The 22,275-nt window shown below is 51.2% G+C and overlaps 1 protein-coding gene across 2 annotated transcripts in view; it reads right to left on the reverse strand.

Annotated features, from left to right (window-relative positions):
• Positions 1–22,275, reverse strand: part of LOC105479099 (hexose-6-phosphate dehydrogenase/glucose 1-dehydrogenase) — a 34,721-nt gene that overhangs the window by 12,177 nt on the left and 269 nt on the right. The window contains exons 1-3 of one of the 2 annotated variants that reach the window (XM_011736915.3): positions 17,365–18,074; positions 12,476–13,112; positions 10,954–11,071 (exon numbers count right to left, since the gene is read on the reverse strand). In XM_011736915.3, the coding sequence (XP_011735217.2) occupies positions 10,954–11,071; positions 12,476–13,112; positions 17,365–17,387 (778 nt within the window). In that variant the 5' untranslated portion in view covers positions 17,388–18,074. Of the gene's footprint in view, positions 1–10,953; positions 11,072–12,475; positions 13,113–17,364; positions 18,075–22,275 lie in introns of those variants that run through there. The other variant, XM_011736923.3, reaches the window with a different exon arrangement.

The following is a 22,275-nucleotide window of genomic DNA, read 5'->3' on the forward strand; positions in this document are numbered from 1 at the left end:
ACCAACATAACACCACCACCATAACAACATCAACGCTGACAACAGCCCCAGCCCGCACTGGGCCCGTGCCGCTCCTCCCCATACTCACGAAGACCCTGCACACAGGCACCACGATCACTCCTGCTCCACGAGTGAGGAAGGAGACAGGTGACCAGGCTGGTGGGGCAGAAGCAGGCACTGCTTAACCACGAGCTCTACGCCACTCCCTCCTCCGAGGCTCAACCCCGGTGGGCACTGATTATCAGTGACTCAAATATACAGGACAGTCCCAGAGCTCAGGGTTCCAACGCATACCACCTCGCAGGAGAGTTCCAACACCCGAGTCTCCTCACAACCTCACCTCCAGAGAGAGCCTGGCCTCATGACACGAGCAGCCATCGTTTCTCAAAGGCTTCTGCACGCAGGACCCCTAACCTGGGATTCGTTTGTTCACCCAGCAAACTCCCACTCATCCTTAAGGGCTCGGCTTCTAGGAGCTTCGGCCTACCCCTTCTGAGGGGCCCTGTCTTTTCCTAGCCCAGCTGACTATAATTCAGGTCTGTTTCTCTTTCTTCCCCTCTACAAGGGAGGCTCCATCTGAGTTGCTTCCCGGCTATAAGGGAGGCTCCATCTGAGTGGTATCTCCCTCTGCTGCATCCCTAGCCCCTAACACAGCACTACGTTCAGATAGTGGACAGCAGAGAAAATGAAGATCCACACATCATCACGGACAAACCTCCAAAACCTAATGTGGTGAGAAAGCAACATGATTACTTTGATAAAATAAAAATTAATTTGAAAATAGGATATAGGCCAGGCGGAGGGGCTCATGCTAGTAATCCCAGCACTTTGGGAGGCCAAGGCCAGAGGATCACTTGAGCCCAGAGTCCAGGAGTTTAAGACCATCTTGGGCAACAAAGTGAGACCCTGTTTCTACAAAAAATTAAAAAAAAAAAAGTTAACCAAGTGTGGTCCCAACTATTTGGGAGGCTGTGGTGGGAGGATTGCTTGAGCCCAGAAGGTCAAGGCTGCAGTGAGCTGTGATCGCGCCACTGCACTCCATCTGGACAACACAGAGTGAGACCCTGTCTCAAAAAAAAAAAAAAAAGAAAGAAAAAGAAAACAGGATATAAAGTGACCAAAATAAACAGAACTTCAATCAATGAAAAACGTAATTGGAAATTAGAAATTCAGTAGATGGGCCTTACAGATGAGAAACAGCTGTACAGAGTCAGTTAGCAGAAGACAGAGCTGAAACAATTCTCCCAAACAGTGGACACAGAGACAAAAAGATCCATGCTTGGACACATACAGGATGACTCTTGTTCAAAATTAAACAACAGGTTGTTTAGGGAACGAGGTGTGCATGGAAACGTAAGGAGAAGTGAGGGGATAATCTATCTGCAACTCGGAAGCATAAGATGAGGAAATAGGTCAGAATGTGGGGAGGGACACACAGGAGAATCAAATTCTTTTTTTAAAAACGGTGGTAGGTGGATTGGTGTTTGTTATACCATAGTTCTGTATCTCTTCCATGCATTCTGTAAACTTCAGTTTTACCTAGGACCTAGTTAACATTTAATTCAAACAGACAAAAAGCAGCGGATTCTAAGTTCAGGCCTGCTGAGCCCAGCATGCTCCCTGCCAGCAGCCATTCTGGGTCCACGGCGCCAATCCTGAGCACCTGCCCTGACCGGGTTGTTGGTGTGCACTCTCGGGTCAACTAGACAGCAAGCATGCCCAGGTCACGGCTGGGGAAACAACCTGCCCTGAAGCCAGCCCGATATGCCATTTCTGACAGCAGCACCAGTGCTGGGGGCAAGAAATGAAGCCGGCAGCCACTCGTAGGAAGGCACCCTGTCCCCGGCCATAGCAACCGGAAGCTAGAGGGTGCAGCTCCGTCCAGGGATACCAAACCCTGAAATGAACAGGAAGTCCAGCCCAACTGTGCCAACCAAAATGCCAAGAGTGGTCCCCACTGGGAAAACAATGGCTGAAGTCCCCCAGCTCTGTAGTGTTATGGCCTTCAAAGTTCTTGTGCTATTGTTGAGAAGACATTCAGAAAAAGAGAATACTGATGACAGCAATGTCTGTGGATCAGTCCATTTATCCTCAGAATAACAACCTATAAGGAGGCCCTTCTATTTCCCCTATTTTAAAATATAAGGAACCTGACGTTCAGAGAGGTTGATAACTTACTCAAGGTCACACACAGCTGGTGAAGAGGTAAAAATGAGATTCAAACCCAGGCAGTTGGCCCCAGAGCCTGCAAAAGATTTCCCTTTTAATTACCTACTACTCAACCCTACAACAGAATGGTGTGAAGTTAAGTGGCGTGGGCACCACTGGCCTTTAGAAACAGAGCACAATGAAGAAGCCAGCTGAGCTTCTGGAAGGAAGGGTCTAGGGCAAATGTCAGAGATTCCAATGCCTACCGGAGCCGGCAAAAGCAAAGAGGATGGAGTAAGGCTGGTGTCCCTCACAGGGACAGTTAAGTACCTCAGCTGCATTCAGGTGGTGCCTCACAGGAGTATGGGCCCAGGGTAACCAAACCTTCCAATTCTCCTTTTTGGGAGAATGTAAAAAGACAATTCTTCCCTTCCCCTGCAATAGTAGAACAGGAAAATTAGGAACATCTTATATTTGAAAGGGACCTAAGGCCTGGCACAGTGGCTTATGCCTGTAATCCCAGCATTTTGGGAGGCTGAGTCAGCCAGATCTCCTGAGTCCAGGAGTTCAAGACCAGTCTAGGCAACATGGCAAAACCCCATGTCTACAAAAAATACAAAAATTAGCCGGGCATGGTGGCATACATCTGTGGTTCCAGCTACTTGGGAGGCTGAGGTGTGAGGATCACTTAAGCCTAGGAGGTCGAGGCTGCAGTGAGCTATGATTGCACCACTGCACTCCAGCCAGGGCAACAGATCAAGACCCTGTCTCCAAAAATAATAAATAAATAAATAAATAAATAAATAAAAAGAGTTCTTGGCCTCAAACAGTTAAACAGAGTCATGATCCAGCAACCCCACTCCTGGGTTTACACTCAAGGGAAATAAAAATGCAGGTCCACACAAAAGCTTGTACATGAATGCTCATTGCAGCATTATTCATAATTGCCAAAAAGTAGAGACAACCCAAATGTCCACCAACTGGTGACTGGATAAATTATAGTATACATATACAATAAGATAATATTCAGCAGTAGAAAGGAATAAAGTGCTGGTACCTGCTAGAACATGGATGAACTCTGAACACAGGATGCTAAGTGACAGAAACCACACACCGTATGATCCTATATGTACGAGATATCCAGAATAGGCAACCCCACAGAGAATGCAGTTCCGTGGTTGCCAGGACCTGGGGGGAGGGGGAAGTTAGTGGATGACAACTAAGGGGTACGGAGTTTCCTTTCCCGTGATGAACATGTTCCAAAATTGATTGTGGTACTGACACACAACTCTGTGAATACACTAAAGCCCACTGGCCTGTCCACCTTAACTGAGTAAAGTGTAGCAGGATTTGTGAGTTATGGCTCAATAAAACTTTTGTAAAAAGGTTTTAGAATAGGGAAGCAGAACCACGAAAGAGGTACTTAAGGCAGATGAAGCTGTCTGCGACCCGCAAGACGAACAGGATGGGACTGGTGGTAGTGAAATCAACGAGGCAGCCTTTGCTGCAATCAAAGGAAGTAACAAAGGTAGGAGGGAACAAAGTCACAGTGAACTGCAAAGAAGTTATTATAGACCAATACAAACTACTTGGTGGCTGGCTGGATCTGTGAATGGTGGTGCACAGCTGTGATCTGGAGTGTGGTCTCTGGAGTTAGGCTGCTCCAGTATTTTATTTTATTTTATTTTATTTGAGATGGAGCTTCCCTCTGTTACCCAGGTTGGAGTGCAGTGGCGCGATCTTGGCTCACTGCAACCTTCGCCTCCCGGGTTCCAGCAATTCTCCTGCCTCAGCCTCCCGAGTAGCTGGGATTATAGGCACATGCTACCACACGTGGCTAATTTTTGTATTTTTAGTGGAGATGGGGTTTCACCATGTTGGCCAGGCCGGTCTTGAACTCCTGACCTCAAGTGATCCACCTGTCTCGGCCTCCCAAAGTGCTGGGATTACAGGTGTGAGCCACCATGCCCAGTCGGTCCTGGTTTAAATACGGGCTCTACCATCTTTCAGGCCTGTGATCTCCAGTAACTGACATCACCTCACGTGGGAACAAGCAACAATCCCCGCGCCTCCCTTGCAGGGCTTCTGGGGGCCTTCAGGAGTGAATAACCACACAGGGCTTTGAACAGTGGGTAGCACATAGGAAACACTGATAAATATGGGTTGGAATTTTTCTTATGACAGATGCTATAAGAGAGGGGCTACCGGCCTGGTCACTCAGAGAGCACTGTTACCATCTGAAATAAAGAGGTTAGAAAAAGTAGTTGGTATTTCATGAGAAAAATGCAGTGGTGGTTTTCATTCTAAATCTGCTGCATCTGAAGTGATGGTGCAGCTCCCCGTGGAGCTCTCTAAAAGGCGGCTGGAGGCATAAACTAGAGCCTGGGGAGACAACAGACACTGGAGAGAAACTGGATTTCATCAAACCTGAAATGCCATCAGTGGTGGAGGCATCGCTGTTTTATAACTCCTAAGAAAGAAAAGGGTTTCCAGTTCCACTGTGTCAACCCGTTAAGGATAAACCCAACTTCAGAGACATCCAAATATGAAAAATATGTGTCTTTTGATCAATGAATTACAGATTTATATGTCAACAACATAGTTAAAGTTTTAAAAACAGATGAATTTTTGATGAAGGGAACACAACAGAGTCCCTAAAAGCCCTGTTATCTGCTTACTATTCATTAATGTAGCAAATCCCTAAGCGGCCCCTTTCCTATTTTTATCCTCTCTCAATTCTCAGAAAGAATGCATTCCACGGGTTTACTACCTGCTGGGTAAAAGAGAGCTTCCTTTATTCCTTAATTTCAAGCTTCAGGGGGTGCGCCTGTGTTTAACACGGCCTGTAGATTTATGGACTTTGCTCCTCTCCTGGTTGGCTCTGTCTTTTCAGAGTTTAATGCAGTGACCGGGACCGTGGCCTGGCACCTCCCCGGGAAGAGGCCATGCAGCTGAGTGCAAGGACAGGAGGTGAGGGGCTGGCCCTCCTGCTGATGCTCATCTTTTCTAGTTACCGCCAGTTATTGTGGACTGATTTCTCCTAAAAATGATCTATATTGGCTCCTAGTATCTTTTCCTGGGTTGAAAGTTGAGGGTTGAAACCCATCAGTATATGAAAAGGATAGAGAAAAGCACAACCAGGGTGGACACTGGGAAGAAAGACCCCCTGTAAACTTGGCTCCTGCCTGTGCACATCCAGAGCTCGTCCAAGGTCAGAGGATGACAAAGTAGGGGGGCCATGACTGCGCCCGCCGGCCCTGCTGCTCAGTCTCGTAACAGAGAGCAACAGCTGGAAAGCACTTCTTCCCCTTGGCCCAGTCGTTCCACTGCAGAAGCATATACTTACAGGGAAGATGTTTCTTTAAAATGCTCATAAATGTTCTCGAATTAGATAGTAGTTGCATAACTTTGTAAATATACTGAAAACCACTTAATTTTATATTTAAAAAGCGTAAATTTTGTGGTATGTGCATTGTATCTCAATTTTTTTAAAAGCTCATAAAGTAATATCTAAGATAGAAGCCAGGGGAGGCGGGGCACTCCTGTAGTCTCAGCTACTTGGGAGGTTAAAGCAAGAGAGGATCACTTGAGACCAGGCATTCAAGAGCAGCCTGGGCAACATAACAAGACTCCATCTCTAAGATTATAATAATAAAATGGCAAAACACCAGAAACAACCAAAAAGCTTCATAAAAGAGTTTATAACACATGTTCTGTGGTATGAACAGAACTGAACAGAAATACAAGTATTAAAAGGTATATATTGTGCAGACTGCTAATACATAGAGATTTAAATACATATACAACTGTGTGTGTATATGTGAGAGAGAAATATGACATAAAGAATGGACATAAAAGAGTATGACAGATCAATTTACAGGATTTATATAATAATCCAATATAAGTCATGTGGAACTCAGACACACTGCCGCTGCCTCTCCTTGCAAACTTGGAAGAAGAACAACACTTCCATTTGTAACGTATTTCCGTGTGCATTATCTGATTTAATCCTTAAAACTACCCGAGGGAGAGGTACCGGGGCTATCAGCATTGTATAGAGGTGTGCTGAAGGTCACAGCCTTCAGAACCAGGACCAGAAACCCCCTCCTCATTGCTTCCACATTGTGGGAAATCCAGGTTTCCCCAACAAAAATAGATTAAAAAAAAAAAAAAAAAAGACAAACAACTAAGAGCCAGCTGCAATCCCTATCAACACCTTCTGGGATTACTAAAAATAAAAAGAGGTGAGGGCCAAGGAGAGCGCAGTGTGCTGGCTGGTGCTCTCTCTGGACAGGAGATCCAGCAGCTGCCCTGGACTCACCTCGCAGACAGCTCTGCAGATGGGGCGAGAAGGGGAACTGGCCCTGCTGAGCGAGCTCCTGGCCCCTTCTGGCACACCAGGATGGAAGGCGGGACAGCTGGTGTGTGCCTGGAAGGACCCTGGCTGCCCTGGTCCCTCAGTGAGAGGCACTGAACGGTCACTCCAGCCCTCAGAGGTGGGGCAAGCATCAGGCTCCTTTCCCCATGTCAGGACAGGGACCCTCCCAGCAGTGACATCCTCAGGAAGTCTCCCTCCTTCTTTCTAACAACAACAACAGGCCTTCTACACAGAGGGGAAACTAGGGCAGCAGTGAGACTGGCCCTGAGTGCGTTCCAGCAGGGAGGCCAACTGCTGAAGGCCTGGCCAGCTTGGGAGGCTATGGAGCTCAGTGGCTAGAGGCTTGGGCTCTGAGGTGCCCGAGACCTCGGTTCCAATTCCAGCACTCCCGACAGAAAAGGCAGCCGGACCCAGACAGCTGAACACAGCCCATTAATCACATGGGCCCGCCTGTCTGCAGAGCCCTCCAGATGCCATGATGAGGGCCAACCAGGGTCATCTCTGGGATGAAGGAGGCTCAGTGACTCTCCTTCTATGGCCCATGCTGCTTCAGAGACCCCAGCCAGGGTAACCTGGGTGGCTGTGCCTCTCAGGGGCTCACAGACTGGGACACACAGGAGAAGCACCCCAGGTCAGGCTGAGGGGAGCTGGGTACCAGATCCCTGCTTCCTTTCCTCCTCTCCACCCCCTCCGGCCTGTGCAGTAGCCTTGACTCTGCAGCAAACTCCTCTGGGCCAGAGGCTGCAGCAAGAAAAAAAAAAAACAGCACTCACCCAGCATGGAGGACGGCGGGGAGGGAGCCGGGGAAGCCGGCTTCCACCCACTTAGATGTGTGCGATACGGATGGGGGAAGACATCCAAACGACCTTGCAGCTCAGAAGTCCCTTTCCTGGGGCCTGCGGCAGCTCTGGACCAGGAATGCTCCATTTCCCAGGCCTGGCTTGCAGCCTCCTCCCTTCCCAGAACTCAGGGTGCTGGCTTGGGTTACGCAGGTGCCACTCCTGCCTAGGAGTCAGCTAGGGTTGCACCACTGCGGGGGTGGAGGGCAGCTGGGATCCACCGGAATCCTTGGCAGGGGCAGAGCACAGGGTGGGGAGTGGGGGAGAATGGCCTGTGGTGTGTGTGGGGTGGGGAGTTGGGGAGAATGGCCTGCTGTGCACTTTGCCCCTCTGCTTAGCAGTCAGACCACGGGGCTCTGAATCCTGCCTTGGAAACGTTCTGCCCACGCTGAGCCCCACTGCAGTGGCGCTCGCCTGCCAAGTCCACCAAACTCCAGTAGAAGGCAGCATTTCCTCCTGCCTGTTTCCTGTCCTCACCCGGGGCAGCAGTGGCAGCCTAGGCCCTGCTGTGCTGGGCACAGGGCTCCTGGCCATGCTGGGGTGTGCTGCCGGTCTGCGGTGCCTGTCCCCTCTCTCCAGCCTGAACTACAGACGGGGGCCCCCTGAGGGACTGGCTCCAAAGCAGGACCCAGAGAAGACAGCACAGAGCAGTGCTTGGGCCAGCAGGGCTGTACCAGGCCACCTTCTTGGGATGTAAAAAGAATGTGTCCTCTGGCACGCAGGCACACAAAACTGAGAGAGACAGCAAGCAAGCTCATTCTGTTGCCAAAGCACCCCGTGTCCAAGGCCCACTTGCTGGGGGGCTGGGCACAGCAGCAGGCAGTCCCTCCCTGCTATGAGTTAGGCAGGGCCTGCCAGTAAATGGCAGGTAAACAAGCCAATGAGTGAGGCCCAAACCCCAGGACGGCTGCAGTCCTGCTGGCCACTTCTGACAAGAAGCATGGACTAAACGAGCCCCACTCTGGCCTCAGCACAACAGGCTGCAAGCCTCCAGGACTAGTGGATCCCCCACTGCCTGTCCTGCGCTGAGGCTCCCTTTGCCCCTGGGCTGAAGGTGCAGGGCCCAGTTGAACTAAAGGCCTTGGACTCTGAAGCTTAGGAGCAGCGGACCCTCCCCCAGAGCACCACATGGCAGGCAAGGCTGGACCTCCTTTAGTCCCCGCAGCTGTGACAACAGGGCTCCAAGTGGCTCTCCCTCCTGGACCCTGAGGACAGCCAGCCCAGGCTGTTGTCTTGCTGTTCAAAGTCAACATCCTCAGACTGTCTCGGCAAACAGACCCGCCCAGAGCTCCGCCTGTCTTTCTTTCATATCTTCCATGTTTCTTTCTCCAAAATCCAAAAGTACCTTTGCTAGGATAATCAGGCCTGCAAGCTGCCTGGTCTCTGGCTCCACGGGACCCACACAGAACCCACAAATGGACACTACATACCAAGAAGGAAACGGTGGGAGGGTTGGAAGAACTAAGAGGCAACAGCACCAACAGGTAACGCCAGACATCATGGCTCTTCCCCAGCCCAGGGCGGGGACAGGAAGGAGTTGCCAGAAAGGGGAGAGGAGAGGAATCCTGGTCTCCCAGCCTTGCTGGGGATGGGGCCAAGTCCAGGTAGAGAAGGGCAGGCTCCAGCCCACTGGCTGCAGCAGGGGCAGGGCCCCTCCCATTCTGCTCCAGGCTTTCTGCACCAGGTGCAGCTCACTTCTCTGAAGATGAAGCAGGGATAGGCCCAGCACACGTGCCTGCTGGGATATCAGGCACAGACAGGCATGGGGGGAAACCCATGACAGGCGCCCTGTTGAGGACTGGGAGGGAAACTTGGAAGGGCTGGAGGACGATTCCCTGTGACCCACTGCAGGGGGCAGGGCCTCTTTTCTGCTGTGGGTTCTGGAGTAGAGAAAGCCAGTACCTTCTCGAGCCCAGCAATGTCCTTCAAGGCCTGGCTCGGGACGTCCTGCCTGGAATCCCACCCACCCCCCACATTGTCCCCCGACCACGCTACCTGCCTGCAACATCCGTCACCCATTTTGTTTCCTTTTTCAAAGACAGGGGCTCGCTATGCCGCCCAGGCTGGTGTCCAACACCTGAGCTCAAATGATCCTCCTGCCTCTGTCCCCGAGTTTCTGGGACTACGGGTGTGCCACGGCGCCCGGCTGCATTTTGGAGTTTGTCCCGCCAGCCGGTGTGATGAGATCACCACCCTCACAGCACCCGTGAATCTGGGCAGTATGAGGGAGCCACATCTGAGAGGCTGAGTTTTCACTGTGGCACCTCAGCCCCGCAGAGAGCTTCTGGCACTAAATACACATTCGGAGAGGAATGGAGAAACAGCTGAAGAGAGAAACCAAGGTGGGGGAAAGAAAAAGAGAAAAAGGCCCAGAGAAAGAGCAAGGTAGACAGAAAAAGAGGAGAAACCTCCTGGCCCATCCCTGGGTCCAGGGCTCGGGCCCTGCCCTGTGGCGGGCACGCACTGCGGGGGCTGGCGGGGGAGGGCAGTGGCCTCGGGTGCTCCCGCTGCAGCTGCAGAAAGCGGCTGTGGGGATGAGCTGGCCACTGACGCAGCGCTGGCAGCACAGGGCGGCGGCGCCAGGCCTGAGTGCTGGGGCCAGACTATTGCCCCCAGGATCAGGCTCCACCACCTTCTACTGTGGGGCTGTGGGCTCGCCACCATCTTCATCTGTAAGGAGGCTAATAACAGCGCGCACCTCACCCGGCGGCTGGGGGACTGGGGACACGGTCAACTTTAGCTGTTATCATTACTGGGCAAGAGCCAGTGCTTTCCATCTTCACAGTCAATGCTCCAAAACTTTGCTACCATCACAGAATGCCAGGTCCCAAAGGGACCTTAGCTGTCCTCATTGACAGGACATGCTCATCTCACAGCTGCAGGGAGTGACATGCTGAAGCCACCCAGCTGAAGGCAGAGGTGGGCCTGACGCAGGGCCCCCCACCTCCCGGGTGTTTACTCAGCGTGTCTGAGGTGTGTGGCAGGTGCCGGAGAGGCGGTGTCCTCCTGGAGCCTACAGGCTGGCAGGAGGGACAGGGTGGAAAAGGACGAGGCAAGGGTAACACCATGCAGGGCAGGGGAGGGAGGCGTGTGGCGCCGTGCAGGTGAGGGGAGTGGGTCTGCAGGGCTCAGAAAGGCTTCCTGGAGGGCCATGGAGCTGAGATCTAACAAGCGACAGAGGGGTCAGGAGGTGAGGGGGACACGACAGGGAGTACCCCAGGCAGGGGGTGCCACGGCTGCAAGCACCACAGTCGGAGAAGCCCTCACGCAGCTCCCATGGTCTCTACACACTCAAAAACTCAGGGGGATCTCAGGGGGACTCCAGCCTCTACCGCGTGCCAGTGGTTTCCTGCCTCTGTGCCATGTCTACTTCTCTGGACGATACACTCCCCATGGGCAGCAATGGCTACTTGGGCTTTGCCAGCTGGCACCCTGGGGTTTAGCCCAGTCCAGAGCTAGGCACATGGCAGGCTCGAAGGGAGACCACAGGCCCACAGAAAACCTCCCTCTGAGAAGCGCCCCACGCCTCACGGCAGACAGCGGGCAGGCAGAGGCTGGGGGACCGAGCGCGCCGGGCCAATCACACACCTTCGGCATCCACGGTCTCTTTCATGATGATCTCCACCCGCTCCACGTGGTGCCGGTTCCAGAGGCTGTCCAAAGCCTTGCGGTTCTGGTCTCGGAAAGGCAGGATCTGGGCCACGGCCTGTCAGGAGGAAGACTGGGCATGCTGCAGGTTCCTCTCGTGATGAAGGAGGAACCCTGACTCCTGGGAAGGGCTCCGACCTCTCTATTCCCTGCTCAGAGCAGAAGATGCCCTCCGAGCAGCAGTTCTGGACTTCAGGATCTCACCGGCCAGTAAAGGTTCCAAAAACTTGCAAGTGACCTCCAAAGGGTTACCAGATTTGTATTTTGCCAAGAAAAGAAATAGTTAAAATTACCTATCTTCTATTACAATTTTTAATAAAATAAAGACAGGTTTAACACCAAAAATGTAGCAAGAAAAGCTTCGAATTGAGCACATTCAGTATTTCTTCTCATCTTACTATAAACAAGTGAAAATCTCCCCAGGACTGGCCCAGTTCTGAGGACCACTACTTAGGAATCCTACTATGGGCAACTCCAGGCAGGGTGGGATGGAAAGCCATGTCTCTGTCCTCAGCAACTACCTGTGCCCACCAGCACCATGTACCAGAACACAGGGCTGCTGCGCTCTCTGCTGGGGTTCCTGGGACAGGATGTGCCCAAGGGCCTCCAAGGCATTTTGAGTGAACTGGTCAACGCACATGTGTCACCCAGGAGGTTACCCCATGCCCCTGCCCAGGGCTTAGAGTCCTACTAATCCCTGGTTTAAGCTCTTGTTGCCAACCTTCTGGCTCAAAACACAACTTAGGAAGAAAAAGATTTTGAAAAAAGGTAGATGGGGCAGGGTGCCCTGTAATCACACCTGTAATCCTAGCACTTTGGGAGGCCGAAGCGAGCGGATCACTTGAGGTCAGGATTTCGAGACCAGCCTGGCCAATATGGTGAAACCCCATTTCTACTAAAAATGCAAAGAATTAGCCGGGCCTGGTGATGCGTGCCTCTAATCTGAGCTACTTGGGAGGCTGAGGCGGGAGAATTGCTGGAACCCAGGAGGCGGAGGTTGCAGTGAGCCGAGATCGTGCCACTGCACTCCAGCCTGGGGACAGAGCAGACTCTGTCTTAAAAAAAAAAAAAAAAAAAGGTGGATGGGTGCAGAAGAAAGCTCGTTCTAATTCCCACAGCACACCCAACAGGAAGCCAGGTCCAGACACCAGAGTTGCTGGGCCGCCTCCACAGAGGATGCAGGGCAACCGTGAGAAGCCAGAGCCCAGACTGGGAAACAAAGAGAATGGGGGCTTTGCAGAGGGCAAAAGAGGCCAGATACATGGACAAGGACCCAACAGTCCTGCCCTGCTGCTGTCTTTCTTTTACCCCCTCGCCTCCTGCCTACCCTCAAGGAGACCACGAGAGCTCTGAGTTCACAATGCCCTGGGGCCTAGCTCCACAATGAGTGAGTGGCCTTGTTGCTGGGGTCTACCAGCATCCAGCTCACCCTAGCCCTGGTAGGCTCCACGCTGATGCTCACCTGCTTGCCCAAGTAATGGTCCACCCGGTACATCTCCTCCTCCTGGAAAAAGCTCCCGAGTTCTGTGGCCAGCTGCTGAGCTGAGAAGTGGTCATGGCCAAAGGGTTTCTCAAGGACAACCCGCAGCCAGGCGCCCGGGCCTGGCCGGCAGCTGCTGTTGATGTTGCGGGCAATGTCTGCATAGGCGAAGGGTGGCACCGAGAAGTAGAAGATCCTGCCAGCCTCCCGGAGGCCTGCGTGCTGGAGCTGTGCCTCGATGTCCTTGTTCAGGGCCTGATAGTCCTCGGCCGTCTTCAGTTGGCGGTACCGGCTCAGCTGCAGGAACTGATCCTTTTCCTCTGCACAGTGACTTGGTGCCATGTCCTTGGGGCAGGAGAGGGATTCCAGGGCCTTGGCCATGAGCTCTTGGCCCTGCTTGGGGGCTGTCAGAGCAGCTCCATGGAAGCTAAAACTGTGGCCCCTCCCCACTTCATCCAGGTACAGCTGGAACAGTCCCTGCCATAAGTACTTCTTAGCCAGGTCCCCAGTGGCTCCCAGCAGGATTATGGAGACATGTTCCTGGAGCTCCTGGGCCTGCAGGCAGCCCAGAAGGGCCACGCACATCACCACTATGAGCATCTTCCACATGCCTGGGTGCCTGGGGTGCACAGAGAGACAGACGAGGAACAAGGAAGGATCAGACATGGTTCAGGTGGCTATGATGTGGAAACAAACATTTCCGGCCTGGCAAGAAACCACCACGTGTTTCTTGAGAAAATGTTATAGGCCCACAGCTTGTCCCTCCCTCGTGGCGGCCTGGTTTCTGTTCCAGGAAGCCAGTGGGTAGGGAGCCTGCCCTGCAGACAGGGACTCTGCCTGGGAAAGTTAGAGACCACTTGCTAGAGATGAACCACTTTGCTGCCGGGAGCATAGGAAAGTGGCAAAGGCCACCAGGAAGGGCAGCAGGCCTGGGAGTAGAGCTGTCCATTTTATGACCAAGGCCAGTCTCCTCCAGGAGCACAGGTCACCTGGACGAGCAGGGCAGCCCCAGCCTAGGTATACTGGCAGGTCCTCAGGCGACAGCTGGAACAGTGAGAGGGTAGGACCACCTCCTCTCGCCTCTCACCTGCCTCTTCTCCATGTCTACTGGGCTCCAACTACAAAATGATGACTAACAACTGGGATGGCATAGTGACAGGAAACATGGACTCCAGACCAACTGCCCGAGTCTGAATCCCAGCTCAACCCCTTAGTAACTGCACAATTATTTAACCTGGCTGCACCTCAGTTTTCTCACCTGAAATGGAGGTAACAGTGGTACCTACACCACAGAGTTGTGATAAGAATAAAAGGAGTCCATGCTTGTAATGGGCTTAGGCCAGCGCCCACCACCTATGAAACACTGAGTGGTAGGTGTCATCCCGGAAGAGCGATACCAGCAAACGCTTAGTGCTGGCACTAAGTACTTATATGCATTAGAGCTCAATGAATCCAGACAAGAACCCTGGAAAGAACCACATGGGGTGGGTTCTGTTATAGCTCTCCCATTCTGCAAATGGTAAAGCTGAGGCTCAGGTCAATGGAGGTCCCAGAGTAAGAAAGCAGGGGAGCTGGGACTGACTGTGCAGTCACTGCATGACACACCCAATGACCTCTCCACCATCGCTATACAGATGGGACCAAATCTGCCTCCTGACCCTGACTTCGACCCCCTCCTCCCACCGTCCCCTCTGCCTCTTCCTCATCGCTCTCGAGATCCATCTCCAAGAGGGTCCTAGTGAGTGACCAACCCAAGGTGAGGACCCAACAACAGTGTCTGAGCCAGAGTCTATAGGACACACGACGCGTCCATCACTGGAGCTTTAACTAGAGGATCGGGGCCACACGAGTGACTCCCCAGCCTTCCTCTCCCACTCTCCCTGTATCTGCCCTCACCCCTAAATACACACATGGACCACAGGACCATTCTGCTTTTTCCTCCTGCTTTCCCGTCCCTGTCCTTGGCCCTTCAAGCATTTTTCCCTCAACCGGCAATCGCCCGTCTGGAAAGAAGGAGAAGCTGCAAGGTCAGTGCAGGAGAGGGCCAGTGAGAAATCTGAACCCCAGAGAACAGCCTGGAGAAGGAGGAGCCGCCAGCTGGCAGGCTGTGCTTCAGAGCTGCTGATCGGATCCGGGTAGCCAGGGCTCTGGACGTGCCTGGTACAAAGGGAGGAGCTAAGCCCCCAGAGTGCTGGCATGGGCAGGTGGGGGAGCCCCAAGGGCCAGCACCTCTGTCCCCACCCCAGAAGACTGCAGACAGCTGTGATGGATGGCCACCTGGCCTGAACTGACTCCTGGCCCTCTATTTAATCCTGTTCTGACTCTGAGATTTGCCACAGTCCTCCCTAATGAGTCCTGTTCTGGGTCCCTGGTTCTCAGGTTGGCCTCCCTTATCTGTTATGTTCCCAGCACTTCTTTAAACAAATCCAAGATACTGGGTATTACAACATGATTGTTTACTCTGTGTTTGCAAAACAACTAGAGAACAACTCTTTCCTAAATGGGTGTGGGTGGTATGTGTGGATATTTGTTTTATTATATGTTTTTTAACCTTTACAGTGTTTCTCAAACTTTAATGAGCATTTGAATTTCCTGGGGATCTTTTTAAAAGCAGATTCTGATGCAGAAGGAAGGGGACCTGAAGTGCTGACAGCTGGTCCAAGAGCACACTTCGAGCAGCAAGACTCTGGAATACTGAGCAGTGAATACCAGAGCAACGATTCTCATCAAAGGAGGGCATCAGAACAAACACACGTGCCTCGCCTCCTGCTGCCTTTCTCAAGACAAAGACATTCTGATCCAGAAGGCGTAGGGTAGGTCCTAACACAGGTGTTTCGAAACAGTCTCAAATGGTTTCATGTGCCCATCCCCTTGTAAAAACTGGTTGTTCCTGAGTCCAATAATAATACCTGTGTTAACCAAGTAGTCAGCGTGTGCCAGGTGACTTAAAGGCACCGTTCCAATCGTTCCTCACAACAGTCTTGCGGAGGGGGTTCTGTGAGGAGTCATTCTACAGACAAGGAAACTGGAAGGTGAAGGAAACTGTCAAGCCACAAAGCCTGGGGCCTCAGTCACGATGCTAAACAGCTTCCTTAGTTAAGCAGAAGAACGAGGCATTTGGGTGCAAGGACCTGGGCTCAGGACCACTGACTAGCTTCGTGGTCTAATTAAGTCAGCTAATTAGGCCAGGCACAGTGGCTCACGCCTATTATCCCAGCACTTTGGGAGGCCGAGGCAGGAGGATCACGTGAGCCCAGGACTTCCAGACCAGCCTGGGCAACACAGCGAGACCCCCACCTCTACAAAAAATATTTTAAAATTAGCTGGGTGTGGTGGCACATGTCTGTAGCCTCAGCTACTCAGGAGGCTGAGGACTGCTTGAGCCTGAGAGGTCCAGGCTGCAGTGAGCCACGATCGCACCACTGCACTCCAGCCTGGTGACAGAGACCGACCCTGTCTCAAAAAAAAAAAATTAAATTAAATAAATAATTAAATAAATTGGCTAATTAAATCAGGGAGACGCCCTCCACCTTTCCATAAGGGCAGGTAGGTATTTAGAGCCTTAGCACACACATTTCCTCATCCATAAAACAGGGCAAATACCATCACCCAAGGCAGGGGGTAGGGGGTGGGGGCAGTGAAGACTGAGATGACACATGTGACAAAAATGCTATACAAATGTTAATTAATTAATTAAATGTAAAGTTCCTCCTGGCCCCCAAGGGTGGATTAATACCATTGCTCTCAGGAAAAAGATTGTGAACCTCCCTCCTCTCCTGGGGCTACAGAGCCAGGCCCTGCAGCCAGCACTGGAGATCAAACCCTGGTTCCTAACTCAACACTCCCGACTAGTCTGGAAGCAGCAGGAGGAAGGCTGGCTTGGTCATCCTCCCTGCTGTCCTGACAGGGATAGAAGCAGGCCCAGAGAAGTCCAGTTAAGTCAAAGTCAGGAACAGAGGGACCCCAGCCTCTGGAGCAGAGGCACCCACAGCTCTAACACATCTCCTGGGCTCCATGCCTCCTCCTTATGCTGCAAGGCCCTGCCTCAGAAGGTTTTCCTCTGAAGCACTTCTCCCCTCTGCCTCCTTGCCTGCTCTGAGAGGAATGGCCTATGAAATAAATCTTCTGAAATTACATACTTGAAGTTAGTCAAAGAGCATGGAAGTAGCCTTCCAAAGGCTTATCCAACTATGAATCCCTTCTTTTCAAAAAATGAACAAATCAGTGAGAAAATCTTTAGTGAGAAGTTTGAGCAGCTGTAAGAGGAGGGGGCATCAGACTGGGAACTGGACTGTGCGGTGGCTCTTGTCTAGGCCCTGCCTCTAAACAACCGCATAACCTTGAACAAGTCATTTAGCCTGGCTGGGCCTCAGTTTCCTCAACTAGGAAATGGGAGGGTGAGATAAAGGATCTGTGTGATCTTTTAGTGTCCCTAAGTCCTGTTTTCTGAGGAAAGGTGATCCGCACCCTATTATCTGGGAACTGCCCTCCACTTTTCTATAAGGCAAATGAGTGCTTCAAGCCTTGACCTCTGCAGCCAGGCAGGGAAACAGAACTAAAATATGAAGCCAAGAGCTGAGAACTGTGCGTCATTCAGCAGTTAAGACAAAAACTCTTGAAGCTGTGACTTATGTGTGTGGAGGATGCAATTTCATTTACAATTCTTATTTAAGATACTTGCCAGAAATACACTCACTACGAAACAAAGTGCTGTGGGGGCATCCTGTAGGGAGGTGGAAAAGACCTGCCTCTGACGGCTCATCTTAGAGCCAGGGCCGACTGTGGGCACATGAACCCAGTCCTGGGCATCCTTCACTGTCTCCAACTCTACTCCTGAGAGGCTCCTACCAGTCATCCTGGGAGAGACTTACCAGTAAAAAGGCTCTGCTAACATCCCAGAAGGTGGGAGCACTGGCTTGGCCAGCCAGGGGGTTTGGATCAGAATCCAGGTTCCGGCCTTTGTTCTCACCCAAGCGGAAGAGGCATGCAGCTGTCCCCAACCAGACCCAGCACAGACAGACCCAGCCTGTGCTGAAGCTCCAGCCGCAGAGCGTTTTCTGGTAAACCACAGGAGGAAGCAGTTCTAATCCTCTTATGCCCAGCCGACAAGGGGTGGGAGAGAGGAGCTGGGAGGTAAAGGTCAATGTCTGCTGCTGCCCTGTTCCCTTTCCCGGCTTTTGACGTTACCTTCTGTGCGCCAGGCAGGAGGAAGGGAAATTTTCTTCAAATCATGACCCATGAGTTTGGAATTTTTTAAAAAGAACATGTGGGAGTAAAACAAAAGTTCAAACTAAAGATCATTTGAAACTAAAGCACACGGCGATGTGCGTAGTCTTTTTACAATAGCCAACCCAAGGTTTTTGGGGATTTTTTGTTTGTTTGTTTTCTTTTTTGCATTCTTCCTGTTCTGGTCCATTTATGCTGAACCCATCAATGCAGATAAAAATCAAGCCTGCTATCAATGACCTCTGATCTGCATTCACTGCCCTCGTGGCCAGAATGGGGACAAAAGCTTCCAGATCGGGCTCTGGGGTCCTTGTTCCTCTCTCATCTCAGAGAATCCTCATTCCCATCTTTAGGTACCTCTCCTGTAATCCCAGCACTTTGGGAGACCGAGACGGGAGGATTACTTGAGCCCAGGAGATCGAGACCAGCCTGGGTAACATGGCGAAACCCCATTTCTACTAAAAATACAAAAGTTAGCAGGGTGTGGTGGCAGGTGCCTGTAATCTCAGCTACTTGGGAGGCTGAGGCAGGAAAACTGCTGGAGGTTGCAGTGAGCAGAGATCATACCACTGCACTCCAGCCTGGGTGACAGAGCAAGACTCCGTCGCAAAAAAAAAAAAAAAAAAAATTCATTACATAAATTAAAAAGGTAATAAATACTCAAAACTCATTACTTCCTAATCATCTGACTGCATTTCACTAATATCTATGCTCTTGATATTATTTATATCCACCGCATCTATGAGGTGAAGATACTCTATTATAGTGTATTTGAAGTTGGCCAATGTGGGAATATTTACACCACAGATATAGGCAAAGGCTATAAATCAGGGCAACCCCACCCCTCACAGAGTCAGTTGGTAAACATTACCAGCACACAACTGCCTATCTGCCCAAGCCATTATTTACAGCCCGAACTTCCCCTAAACTCCAGACTCATGCAGTCAATTGCTATTCTGAGAGCATGAGTGGGATGTTTGCCAGACTTAGTATGTACAAAACTGAACTGATTTCTCTCCCAACCTGCTTCCAATGTAGCTTTCCCCATTCTCAGTAAATGGCAACTCTATCCTTCCAGGTGTTCAGACCCAGAAACCTTGAGGTCATCTGATCTGTCAGCAAATCCTGTAGTTTCTATCTTCAAAATTATGTAGAATACAACTGCTTCTCACCACCTTCCACCACTCCACTCCGGTGCCAGCCACCGTCATCTCTGTCTGGATTACTGCAGGAACTTCCTAATTGGTCTCCTCTGTCTATCTGGACCCTCTATGGTTGAGCCTCAACACGGCAGTCAGTGACCTTTTTATAGCTCCAGCTGGATCATGCCATTCCTCTGTGCAGACGTCTGCAGAGTCTACACATTCTGGCCTCCCACCCATTACCTCTTTGAGCTCTTCTCTTACCATCCTGCCCATCTAGGCTCTGGCTGCCCAGCCTCCTGCCTCAGTGCCTTTGCACTTGTTCTCTCTGCCTGGCCAACCCCTCACCATGTCCACGTGGTTTACTCCCTCACTAACTTCAGTTCTTTGCTAAAATGTCATCTTCTCAGTGAGGCTTACTCAGACCACTCTAAAATTGTAAACCGCCCACCCCCATCCTCCTCTCCTGCTTTATTTCTCTCTGCAGTACATCGCTTTCTAATATACTGTATGATAATTACATTCATTTTGCCTATTGTCTGCCATTCCTTCCCCCAAGAGTGTGCGTGCCAATGAGGACAGGGACTTTTGTTTGTTTTGTTCTCCGCAGTACCTCCAGTATCCAAAACAAGGCCTGGCATACAGAAGGCGCTCTATAAATATCTGCTAAATGGACAAATAAATCCTATTTGCACAGGACCACTGTCATTTCTGCATTTGAAATATGGACAAAGGAATACATCTCTAATGGTGACTTCAAGCACTGTGACACAGCACACATTAGCAGCAGCTTACTACTTGGAACAATACTTTTAATAATAAAAGAGCTATTTATGGAGTATTTAACTATAAGCCAAATGCTCGGCTATCAGTGTGACATGCATCATACCATTTAAATCTTGCCACAACCATATGAGGTAGGTCCCATGATTATCCCCATTTTAGCAGTGAGTAGAGAGGAAACTAAGGCAAAGAGAGGTCAAATAATGTGGCCAGGCGTGGTGGCTCATGCCTATAATCCCAGCACTTTGGGAGGCTGAGGCAGGAGGATCACTGGAGGTCAGGAGTTTAAAACCAGCCTGGTCAACATGGTGAAACCCCGTCTCTACTAAAAATACAAAAATTAGCCAGGCGTGGTGGCAGGTGCCTATAATCCCAGCTATTTGGGAGACTGAGGGAGGAGAATCACTTGAACCCAGGAGGTGAAGGTTGCAGTGAGCTGAGATCGTGCCACTGCACTCCAGCCTGGGCAACAGAGCGAGACTCCATCTCAAAAAAAAAAAAAAAAAAGAGAGAAGTCAAATAACTTACTGAAGGTTAAGCAACTAGAGGTGATAGGTTTTGAATACAGACAGTCTGGTCCCAGAGCTAACCTTCCTGTAAAATGTGACTACATCTCTGAATGGCAAAATGAACACTGTATTTAGTGTAGATACTGAACAGTGGTTTAAACCAGACAGGCTATTTCTCTGCTCCATGAAGTCAATTTGTTCCAAACACTAACCGCGGTAACCAGCCTCGGCCTCCCAGGTTCGCTTTGCCTTTCACAGTTCTTCCTTCTGACATCAGGAAGACATCATGCGTAAGCCTCAGTTGCTTTGTTGAAACCTGGAAGACCTTCAAGGGCTAGTTTTTGGAGAACTGGTTACATGAGAATATTCTGGATTCAAATCCCTGCCACTCAGTAACTATGTGCCCTCAGACAAGTTATTTAACCTCTCTGTACCTCAACCACAAAATGGGAAAACAAGTCAATGGGAAGCAAGGCACTTAGCACAATGCCTGGCACACAGTAAGCACCCAAGAAATCCTAGCTGCTTTTTTTCTTTGAGATGAAGTCTAGCTTTGTCACCCAGGCTAGAGTGCAGTGGCACAATCTTGGTTCACTGCAACCTCCACCACCTGAGGCGGGGCAGTTCACGCGATTCTCCTGCCTCAGCCTCCCCAGTAGCTGGGATTACAGGCATCCACTGCCCCCAGGCCCAGCAAATTTTTGTATTTTTAGTAGAGACAGGGTTTCACCATGTTGGCCAGGCTGGTCTTGAACTCTTCAAGTGACCTGCCCGCCTTGGCCTCCCAAAGTGTTGGGATTACAGGAGTGAGCCACTGGGCCCGGCCAGAAATGTTAGTTTCTATCATTAAACCATTAGCATCACGAATGAAGGCCTTCTTGCTAGCTTCTTGAACTGCTGTTAAAACCAACCAGCTGGGTGCGGCCTGTAATCCCAGCACTTTCGGAGGCCGAGGCGGTGGATCACCCGAGGTCAGGAGTTCGAGACAAGTCTGGATAACACAGTGAAACCCCGTTTCTACTAAAAAATAAAATTAGCTGGGCGTGGTGCCACGCGCCTGTAATCCCAGCTACTCAGAAAGCTGAGGTGGGAGAATCGCTTGAACCCGGCATAAGGTTGCAGTGGGCCGAGATCGTGCCATTGCACTCCAGCTTGGGCAACAAGAGTGAAATTCCATACCCACCAAAAAAAAACACAAAAAACCAAACAACTAACCATCCACCACAGAAAAATGCCAAGGAAAAACTCAGACAGCTTATCATGACCTTCCAATCATAATGATGAAAAATTAAAGGGATATGATGCATAATTTAAAATATGCTATCTGGGTGTGGTGCTTCACACCTGTAATTCCAACACTTTGGAAGGCTTAAGCAGGAGGATCATTTGGGCCCAGGAGTTCGAGACCAGCCTGGGCAACATAGTGAGACCACTGTCTACAAAAAGCCAGGCGTGGTGGTGCGCGCCTGTGGTCCCAGCTACTTGGGAGGCTGAGGCAGGAGGATGGCCTGAGCCCAAGAGGTGGAGGCTGCAGGGAGCCGTGTTTGTGCCACTGCACTCCAGCCTGGGCAACCGAGCAATACCCCATCTTTTATAAAAAAGTTAAAAAAATAAAAAATAAAAAATATGCCCATTTGACACCAGTTTTCCCTCATCTGTTGCCTTTCATGATCCATGGGCCTGTTGGGGGTGCAGGGGGAGTGCGGAAGGACACTTCTTTCCAGAAGTTCTCTCTTCTGGCTAAGCATTCAAGGTTGGGTGAACTGATTTTCAGACATCCAGAGAGGTTTGCCTCTGGAAAACCGTTCACTGGATCCGGGTACGGGAAACGCTATGTGAAACCCGAGGGCCAATCAATGCCAAAGACTAAGCAGGTCCAGGGTAAAGCACGGAGCTCCCCCTCTCCTGTAACTCAGTTCCGGGAAGCCCAGGAAAGGACCGCTCGGCCGCTCGGAGCGACCCTGGAGGGACCCTGGCCGCCTCCTGAGCAGCCCTAAAGCCGCCAGCCAGGCTCCGCGGGGCGGGCAGCGCAGGCTCCGGGGTTCGGCGCGGCCTCGGGCCCGGCGGCAGCGCGGGTTGGAGGCGCCGGGGGGGGGCGGGGGCGGGGGCGGCGGCGGGGCCG

This window comes from Macaca nemestrina, chromosome 1 (genome assembly GCF_043159975.1).
Source record: "Macaca nemestrina isolate mMacNem1 chromosome 1, mMacNem.hap1, whole genome shotgun sequence".
Lineage (NCBI taxonomy): Eukaryota > Metazoa > Chordata > Mammalia > Primates > Cercopithecidae > Macaca > Macaca nemestrina.